The sequence below is a fragment of the Neopelma chrysocephalum genome, unplaced genomic scaffold (assembly GCF_003984885.1).
Source record: "Neopelma chrysocephalum unplaced genomic scaffold, ASM398488v2 Primary Assembly neopelma1_155, whole genome shotgun sequence".
In the NCBI taxonomy this organism is placed as follows: Eukaryota; Metazoa; Chordata; class Aves; order Passeriformes; family Pipridae; genus Neopelma; species Neopelma chrysocephalum.
Window position 1 is genome coordinate 1,254,950 of NW_020897817.1, and position 9,919 is coordinate 1,264,868.

Sequence of the window (9,919 nt, forward strand, 5' to 3'; positions counted from 1 at the left end):
TGGCTCTTTTGCGATCTGTTCGTAACAAAATCTGCCTCGTCCTCAAAATTGTGTCGATCTCCTCAAGTTGTTGGCGGGGGGTCTGTGCCCGCGGATGTCTCAATGGCAGCGATGCTCTGGGGGTGGGGGGTGTGTGTCTGTGCCAGACTCCGTGTGAAACGGGGGGCTGGGGGACCCGGTTCCTCGGCGAGAAACCTGTAGGACATAAAAATAAACCCGCCGCCAAAGCCTAATTTGTGGGCTCTGGTGCTGGTGGGGAGGATGGTGCTGGGTTTTTGGGGGGTGGTAGCACAGATCCCTCTGGTCGCGACCCCCTCTCTTCTCCCCCCTCCCCAGCGTTTAGAAGAGGACAAAAGCTATGGGAACGATTAATCAAGTGGCTAATAAAGAAGTATAAATCCCCCGAGGAGCGTTGTGGTGCTGCTGCCGAGGAGCTGGCTCTGAGACAGCCACCGGGAGGGACGCGCCAGCCCCAGCCCTCCTCTCCTCTCCTTTCCTCGCCTCTCCTCTCTCCCCGAGCTGCTGCCACACTTGGTTCATTCCAGCTGCAGAAGCTCAGAGCCTTCCATGCGGTGGGATTTTTTTTTTTGCCTGGGCTGAGAAAAAAATTAAGGAGAAAAAAAAAAAAAGAAATCCGGGCCCTGACCCTTCTTTTTTTTTTTTTTTTTTTTTTCCTTCCCCCACCCCCCTCTTTCCTTTCTCCTCTTCATCCAGCCGAGCCGAGGACTATCCCAATCGCCAAGGGGAAGGAAAAGGGGGGAAAACCCAGCGGCAAGAACCACCAACCCCCCAGCACGCCCCATTCCTGCTGTCCTTTGACATGCAACCTTCCTGGGGATGGGAGCAGCCGGGATGCAGCTGCGGCTTCGGGAGGCACTGGGGGAAACTGGGAATCGTGGCTCTGATGCCGGTGGAGGTGAGCGCCTGGAGCCGGGTGCTGCTGCTCTCCGTGGGGCTCCTGGCTGGATCCGTGACGGGTAAGTGGCCACGGAGAAACCTCCCGGCAACTTCAGGAGCTGTTTTTTTCCCCCCCGGTTCCTTCAATGAAAGGAGCGTTGTTTTGGGGGCACGGAGGGGGGGTTGGGGTGTGTGGCACTGCCTGCACACACTGCTGTGTCGGCACATGCTTCCCGGGCGTGTTCAGCACCGAGGAGATTTTCCTCAGCCCCTTTTGGACGATGTGGTTCCCTCGAGCATCCTTCGGGGTTCGGGCGATGGGGCGATAAAAGGTGGCTTTGTGTGATCCTGGGTCACATTTGGGCACAGTTTGCTGTGCGTGTGATGGGCACGATGACTGTGAGAAACGCCAGCACGGTTTTTCCCCCCTCTGCCTTTCCCTCGCATCTTAATTCAGTATTTCCCTACCCCGATAAAATAGATTTTTGGATGCCTCGCAGGGAGATGGAAGCACTTTCCTCTTCTTCCTCCTGCCTTCCAAGTTGAATATCTCTTGCAGAGGAGCTTTTTGGCCTCGGCACGGTGGTTTTTAGGAAACATGCACCTATTGACTGGAAGGGAGAGCAGGAGAAGACTCGGATTCGGGGGCAGTTTGCTGCTGTCTCCCATCCCCTGTAGCAAAAGCATAGAAGTTTTATTTCTGGTGTAAACAGCAAATATTTAGGGACTGTCCTTCTGGGTGTGTAGGAGGGGGAAGAGTGGGAGAGCCGAGTGTTTGGCAGTGCCTTCTCTCCACGCTGTGCAGTGCCCCGATTTTTCCAAGAGTTTCCAAGGAACGCTGTCTCTGCTGTATCCGAGGCTGGAGGAATGTGTGGCTGGTTGGTGATGGGTCTGAAAGCTCCCCGGGTTTTGAGGGGGGGGTGTTGTTTTTTTTTCGGGAAACTTTGTGTGTGGAATGCAACACTGGTTTTATTATGTAAGGCAGATCTCCTTCGAGGGGATGGAGAACGAGGATTAAACTGCTCCTCCCGAGCGCTCTCGCAGTGGAGCTGAACAGTTTTGCTGGCTGGAAGCGTGTTAGGAAAGGGTTATAAACCCACCCAAACAACCTGGAAGTCCTAATTGAGGGTGAATATTTATCGTGGTGAATATTTTTCCCGTCTCCACCTGTGCACAGAGGAAAAACATTCCAGCACCTTCCGCTGTGCTTTTCTCCTCCGAGTAAACTGATGTGGAGATACCTCAATATCTGATTGACTTTCTGAGGGGTTTAGAGCTTCCTTTCTTCTTCTGAGCTGTCTGGAGCTTATTCATACTGGATCTTCCACTCTGTACCTTGCAGAGCATGTAATCCTTTCTTCTCAGGCCCCTGGTCCCTGATCTGTGCGTTTGGAGCCCTCTGTTCTGGATCCTTCACCCAGAGGTTGATGCTCTGTGTTGTTTTTCTTTGTGAGCAGAAGATCTGCAAGAGCTTTTTAGAGCTCAGATGGTTTTTTTTTTCTCTGCATCAGAGCCACAGGCACTGATCAATAGCTCTTCCTTTCCAATTCTGGCATCCCAGCAATGATCTTTTTGCCTGAGCAAGATGCCAACTTTGCAATCAGTGGCTCGGTGCTGGATGTACCCGGAGTGAAGGCGCCCACCCCTTGCAGGTCTCTGGTGGGTTTTTGGGGTGTAATCACTGAAAATCGGTTCAGTCTGGGCTGGGACTTCCAGCACCTTCGCTGAGCAAATCCTGAACCTCTGGAGAGCAAAGTTCCAAGGGGCTCCATGTCCAACCTCTCCCGTTGCCCGGGGTTTGTGTGGGAAGCAATAACCAGGAGTTCCATAGTGTGGCAGCAGAGCTGTGCCTGTAGAACTGTCAATTAGTACTTCTGGCCGTCTTAAAAACAAAAAAGGGGAAGAAATCCTGCTCTTATCACATCAGCTGTGCCATGGGGCACGTCCTGCTGCCCCAAAATGTCCTACAAAGTGTGTGTTTCCCTCAGTCAAGGCGGGATAATGGAGCTGTTTGGGAGAACGAGCTGGAGGGAATATGGTGCCTGGGATTGGGAGTTGATGGGGTCTGTGGGTGCTGGGGGCAGAGGGGGTGGTCTGTGTGGTTCCCCTCTCAGTTTGAAGGGTGCAGTGGTGGTTTCACACTGGTGGGATGTGCACAGGGATTCACCTTTTCCTGTGAGTTGCTGGCGATCCGTGCGCGGCCTCTCGGAAATAAAACCTGTGTGATGATCCCGAAATTCCATTTATTGGCTGGCAGTCAGTGGGCACAGGGATGCCTTCTGTCCCTGCTGGGTGGTTAGCAGTGCATCAGCAGCAGGAGGTGCATTTGGGGAGTGTGTTGGCCCTGTGTGTGTGGATGGATGGACATGAATCAAATGCCTTTGGAAGGCCTGTTATAAAAGGGGCTCGATCCCATTATTTACAAACTGGGCTTTGTGCTGGGTTAAGGAAGGGTGCACCAGCTTGAAACATCATCTCCTCAGTTTAAACCCATTGGAATTCTCCCTTTTCTGGATGGAAAATAGTTTTTGGCAGGCTCCTGGTCTGAGGAGTGGGGGAGCAGGAAGCTGGGCACGAGTTTTGGGTTGGACTCTGAGATGGGGTCAGGACCAGTGGGCAGGGGGGGTTTAACCTGCACTGATAATTCAGTGAGGGTCACCTGAGGGACCACGAGGGGTTAAATAACACTCCCTGTGGTTTTAATGATGTGGGACCAGTGGGATAAATGGGAGGAGGCAGTTCAATAGGAGGTGGAGCTGGCAAATGTGATGGGTTTATATCAAACTTCAATTAAAGACCTGAGCTGGCACCAGAGTTGGGGTCTGTCCAGAGGCACATTATGAACCCTGAATGGGATACAGTAAAACCAGAATTCCTGTTTAAATCAACAGGCTTGTTGTCTGTCCCTTTGCCATAGTTACAGCCATGTGTAAAGCTGCTCATACCGTGGTTCCCAGGGAGGCATCCAGTGAAAACGATGTTCCCTTTCCCTTTAAGGATGGAAACTGGTGATTGTAATTCTCCTCTTTGATGGTCTGTTGTGGCTTGTGGAAGGTGCTGGTGTGTGGTTGTGCTGCAGAGCCATGGAGGTGGGGCACAGGGACATCAGAGAGCACGTGGGCATCAATCCCAGCTGGGAATCGGGAATTTGACTCAAAAAGTCCAGTAACTAAGACATGATTCTGCTTAGATTGTTGTTCAGAGAGGGAAATAAAGTCTCATGGCTTTTTGTTAGAAAAGAGGAGCTTGTGAGGGAGCAGGAGCTCTGGGAACAGAGGGAGGCTCAGACAAGCTCTGCCCATTAATGCAGGGCTGAGGAGCATTCCCGAGCCCATGGGGTGATCCAGGCAGGATCTCTTGTAAATCAGCCCTTTATTTTGTTCTGTGGCCTTTAATCTCCGCTGTCCTCAGTGAAGAACATCCCCATGGAGCACATTTTCCCTGGGAAGTGTGTGCCCATAGGGATGGGGGAAGAGCAGCCCTTGCCTGGAAGGCTCCTGAGCAGGAGCCAGGACTCTGCTCCCAGCTCGGGCTGTTTGGTCACAACTCATGGAACCACAGAATCATTCAGGTTGGAAAAGACCTTTTAAGATCACCCATCAACCATCAACCAAGGTCCACCCTGTAGATGATTTGTGTTCTCCTCTTTCCTTGGATTAACTGGGATCACCCTTCAGGGCAGAGACCCCTCTTTGGTGGGCAGTTGTCCCTGACCTGTCACTGCCTGGCTGTGGCTGCTCAGAGCTGCTGAGGAACATCTGAGCTGGCTCTGTCCCCCATCTCTCACAGGGCAATCCCATCTCCAGCTGCTGATGGATCCCTGATGGATCCTGGAGCTCCTCATCAGGAACTTCTGCCCGTCAGGATGGGTGTGGGAATGTGATCCAGAATATCTGCCCTGGATCCCTGTGGATCCCCCCTTTGCCAGGGGGGTTTGGGGCTCAGGGGGAGGTTGAGCTGTTGCTCAGGTCCCATCTGTGCCCCAGAGAGGGCACTTCCCTGGCCAGGAGTGACTGTGCCTCGTTGTCCTTCACTTGTCCCCAAAAGTTCATTAATTCCTGCCCCCCTCTTTGCTTTAACCACTTCCACCAGTGCTCCAAGGCTTTCCAGCCACGGAATTACTGTGTGCTGCTTGTTGCCTTGCTCTGGCTCCTGAGAGGCCACTTGTTTGGGCAATGCCAAATTTCACAGCTGTGCTTGTGTTCCTGCTGGTGCCCCCCTCCCTCCCCAAGCCCTGCTTGGATTTGGCCTGGATCTTGACCAGAGGAAATTGTTATGATAATGTGGAGGGTTAGTTTGGGGGCAAGGTCAGGCAGCTTCAACTCTCTTTGTGCCCATAGTGTTGCAAAAAAATTCCTCCTGGCTCCATTTTTATCAGGAGCCACAGGGGCTGGGGTAATTTTTCCTGGGCTTTGGTGAAATTCTAACAAAGCTGTGCTCAGCTGAGTGGATTTTAAATAATACTAAATAATAATTCTTTACTCTCCTCCATGTTTTTGGGCACTGGGAGGTTCAGGAATGCCATGGAAGCTGCACTTTGCCTGCAATAAACCTGATGCAGTGCAGTAACCTGCAAACTGTCCCTGCTGCTGCCATGGCCTGGGGTGGCACATGGGGCTGATGGTGGGATTGGGAAAATCCCATGGATTAAAGAAATCAAATGAACTCTGTTCCAGTGTCTTTGCAGCCAGCAGGGAGCTTGGATGGGAATTTTACCTCCCTTGCAGGAAAGTGGAAGACTTTTTGGGGTGTTTTCCTTCTTTTTTTAGTGGGATTTCCCAGTGGGCAGTGTGGGGTTTCTCCTCTCTTCCCAGTGTCAGGTGAATTCCCTCATCCAGCTCCTTGCAGGGATTTTCTGAACTGCCTGGGTTTTTTTGGGCACACCAACGTTTGCTGGGTGAAAAGGGAACTTGGGGGCTGTGTCAGAGTCCTGCTGGGGGATTTCTGAGAGCTCCAAATAATCCTGGAATGGGGAGATCTGGCTCTCACTGGAGGAGCAGGATCCGTAACCATGAGGGCTGGAGCAGCTGTGGTTGCCAGGGAGATGTGTGAGAGGGGAGTAATTAAAAAATTAAATCCTTCCCCATTATTGACTGCGAAAATCTGCTGGAAAAATGAACTGGTGGCCTACATTTGGGGGAGCTGGAGGAGGTGGGACATGACTTGTAGAACCATCCGTGGCATCAGAGAGTTGATGGAATGGTGCAGTCGGCTCAGCTGGGCCTGACCTGTGCAGAGAGGGGTAAAAACACGTGGAATTCCAGGATCACTGAGGCTGGAAAAGACCTCCAAAACCATGGATCCACCCTGTGACCCACCCTCACCTCGTCCCCCAGCCCAGAGCTCTGAGTGCCACCTCCAGCCCTTCCTTGGGCACCTCCAGGGCTGGGGACTCCAAACCTCCCTTCCAATGGCTGACAGCCCTTTCCATGGAGAAATTCCTGCTGGATACACCTGGAGTCAGCCCTTGCCTGGCAGAGTGAACAACCTAAGCTATCCACAAGTATTGGATATAATTCTTGAGTGCTGGAGGACTGAAGGTGGGTGGAAACCACAACCCAGAAGGACTTTCTGCCCACCCAGCTGGAATTTGGCTTCTCAGGCCAGGCTTGGCCAAGGACAACAGGCAAGAAAGGCCACCAGTGTCACCAGGACACAGCTCTGGACCTTCAGCAGCCGTGCAGGACCCGTGGGCTGGAGCTGCAGCCGAGATCTCACAGGCGAAACCCTCAGTTTGGAATTTGTAATTCCTGGTGTCCTCAGGAGGAGGCTCCTCCTCTCCAGCAAACCAGAAGGAATTCTACAGCGTCCTAGATCCTGCTGGGAATGATTTTTTCCCCTTCCCTTAGGGGAAGAAGGCATTTCCTCCTCCTGCTGCAGCAGTTTGTGCCCAGAGATGATGTGCTGGAAGGTGGGAGGTATGGAAAAGCTTGGCCAGGGTCACCCAGAAGAGCCAGGAATGGAGCAGATCTCACTCCTGGGAGTCCTCACACCCCAAACACCAGCTCAGAAACACCCCAGTGCTGCTCCTGAGGTGCTTTTGTCTGGCTGGGATGAGGTTTGATGCCAAGGTGTTTGACTGTGGTTCCACTGAAACAGAACAATTCCTCAATCCATTCATCAAAATGTCTGCAGTTCTCACTTCAAGGCAGATAAAACCACAATGAATATCAAATAAAGGTGTCTTTATCTGAAACGTTGTTTTAAAACCAAAGGAAGAGAAGATTTGTTCTTTTGGCCTCTGACTTGCACGAGGATGTGGAGTCTGCTCTGTGCTAATCAAATGGCTTTATTTGGATTCCTCAGTGCCACCTGAATTTCTCTCAGTGTGGAGATTTTAAACCTGTTTCTGGCTGTCAGTTCAGAGACTTTCTAGACCCAGAGACTTTCACCAGCCCATGGTCACAGCCTGATAATCCCAGAGCCAGGTGCCTTGGGAGGGAATGGAGCAGATCTCACTCCTGGGAGTCCTTACTCCCCAAACATCAGTTCAGCAATGCCCCAGTGCTGCTCCTGAGGTGCTTTTGGAGCTGCTGTCTGGCTGGGATGAGGTTTGATGCCAAGGTGGTTCCACTGAAACAGAACAATTCCTCAATCCATTCATCAAAATGTCTGCAGTTCTCACTTCAAGGCAGATAAAACCACAATGAATATCAAATAAAGGTGTCTTTATCTGAAATGTTGTTTTAAAACCAAAGGAAGAGGAGATTTGTTCTTTTGGCCTCTGACTTGCACGAGGATGTGGAGTCTGCTCTGTGCTAATCAAATGGCTTTATTTGGGTTCCTCAGTGCCACCTGAATTTCTCTCAGTGCCACCTGAATTTCTCTCAGTGTGGAGATTTTAAACCTGTTTCTGGTTGTCAGTTCAGTGCAGACCAAGAGACTTCCACAGCCTGATAATCCCAGAGCCAGTTGCCTTGGGAGGTGCAAGGAAAGATGAGTTAATCACAGGTAGAGAATTAACCACCATGGGGGATTTTCTGCTTCAGTTATTTGCACATCTCTGCACTTGCAGCAGTGGTTGGAGCCCAGTTCTTGCTGCTCCCTGTGGCTTTTGGCACCTGGAAACCCCTCAGGGTGGGAGCCTTGATCCCTCTGTCCCTTCCCCCCCTGGAATTTGCAAAATCCTCGACTGATTTACAGATTTATTTCTGAAAGAGAGAGAACTTGGGGTGTTTGTGAGGAGCTTTCAGCAGGTACAGATTGCACCACGTTGATGAGCTGCACGGGTTTTCCTGCTCTTGGTTCTTCTCCCTTGATTGCATGGAGTGAATTCAACCATTTCATGCACAATTTGGGATTAATTGTGAGTGACATTTTGGAGCTGGAAGTTGTCTGTCTGCTGCTGAACTTCAAGAAGTGTTCTTGTCAAAAAAAGTCAGGAATAAAATCAAGTGCAGGATTTGCAGGGGTTGCTCTGCTCCTCTTGCAATTGGTCTGGAATTGCCTTTACAGTTTTTATGTGTTTATATCCACATTTATATGTTTATATCCACATTTTAGCCAAACCTGCAGATTATAAAGCACAAAGTACTTAGTAGAGATGGGACAGTAGGAGATTTATACTGAGAACTTGCCAGAAGCAGCAGGGGACTGGATACTGGTCTTTGGAAAAGCAGGATATTGGCAGAAAGGATGGTCTGGACCTTTTGAGTTTAACCTACCTTTGAAGCAGTTGTTTAAATTATGTGAACTTCAGCTTCTTGTCTACAGAGGGGAAAACCAGTACAGTCCTAATAGTATTATCTACTTAATTATGAAGATGAATGTCTCTGGGATGGCAGAGATCAAATGGAGAACTTGTTTGCTTATTGTGGTTCCTGTTATTTATCAGCAGTTTACGAATATTTTTATTTTTAGTTAAAGCAGCGAAAGCAGAGTTGGAAATAGGGTTTTTTTTATGGCATTTGTGTCAGTGGAGTTGGAGAAAGAGCAGGATGAGTTGGGCTTCCTTCATATCTGAGGAGGAGCTTTGCAGCATGGAATGATGTGCTGTGAATAATAAAAATAACGTGGTGTGATGGTTTGCACAGGATGTTCTGGGGCTCATCCTGGTCCCCAGTCCTGCCTCCTCCATGTCTTTAAACCCATTCCTGGCAGCAGGATTGTCCCCTCTCCTCTCTGCAGGGCTGGGGAGGAGCTGGACCTGTTGGATGCTCAGGTTGGAGGGACAGCAAAGGGCAGCTCATTTCTGCACCACTCAATGTCCCTTTTTCCCTTTGAGCCACCAAGTAATAACACCAAGAAATAAAGTCATTTACTCCCAGAAAGGAGCTCTCCTTCCAAAGGATAATGGAGCTGGTGCTTTTCCAAAGCATAAACATATTGTTGATGTGCCTCTATCGTTGGTTTGTCTCCATCAGGGAAAGGTCAGGAACTGCTCCTGACTCTGCACATCTGGCAGGAGCCATCCCGAGGTGTCCCATGAGAGTTAAAGCACCACTTGGAGGATGTTAAAATTAAAATAAGGTTCACCTGCTGAGATAATGAGGGGTTTGAAGGATGGGGAGTTTGTCCCTGAGAGTGTGGGGAGTTTGTTCCCAGGGTGGGGACTTTATTCCCAGGATGAGGACTTTATTCCCAGGGTGGGGACTTTATTCCCAGGTTGGGGACTTTGTTCCCAGGGTGGGGACTTTGTTCCCAGGTTCGGGACTTGGTTCCCAGTGGGGTTCAACCCAACAGCTGGAGGCAGCAATCCTGGACTGGTCAGAGGGACAATCTGACCCCTCTGAGGGTTATTGTTGGTTTGTCTCCATCAGGGAAAGGTCAGGAACTGCTCCTGACTCTGGACATCTGGCAGAGCCATCCCGAGGTGTCCCATGAAAGTTAAAGCACCACTTGGAGGAGGACTTGGGCTGTTAAAATTAAAATAAGATTTACCTGCTGAAATAATGAGGGGTTTGAAGGATGGGGAGTTTGTCCCTGAGAGTGTGGGGGCTTCATTCCCAGGGTGAGGACTTCGTTCCCAGGTTGGAGACTTTATTCCCAGGGTGGGGACTTTATTCCCAGGGTGGGGACTTTA

At 50.5% G+C, this 9,919-nt stretch overlaps 1 protein-coding gene across 1 annotated transcript in view; it reads left to right on the top strand.

Annotated features, from left to right (window-relative positions):
• Window positions 1-396: 396 nt before the first annotated feature.
• Window positions 397-9,919, top strand: part of CSMD2 (CUB and Sushi multiple domains 2) — a 245,534-nt gene continuing 236,011 nt past the window's right edge. The window contains exons 1-2 of the mRNA XM_027701316.1: window positions 397-572; window positions 715-977. Coding sequence (XP_027557117.1) covers window positions 568-572; window positions 715-977 — 268 coding nt within the window. The 5' untranslated portion in view covers window positions 397-567. The remainder of the gene's footprint in view (window positions 573-714; window positions 978-9,919) is intronic.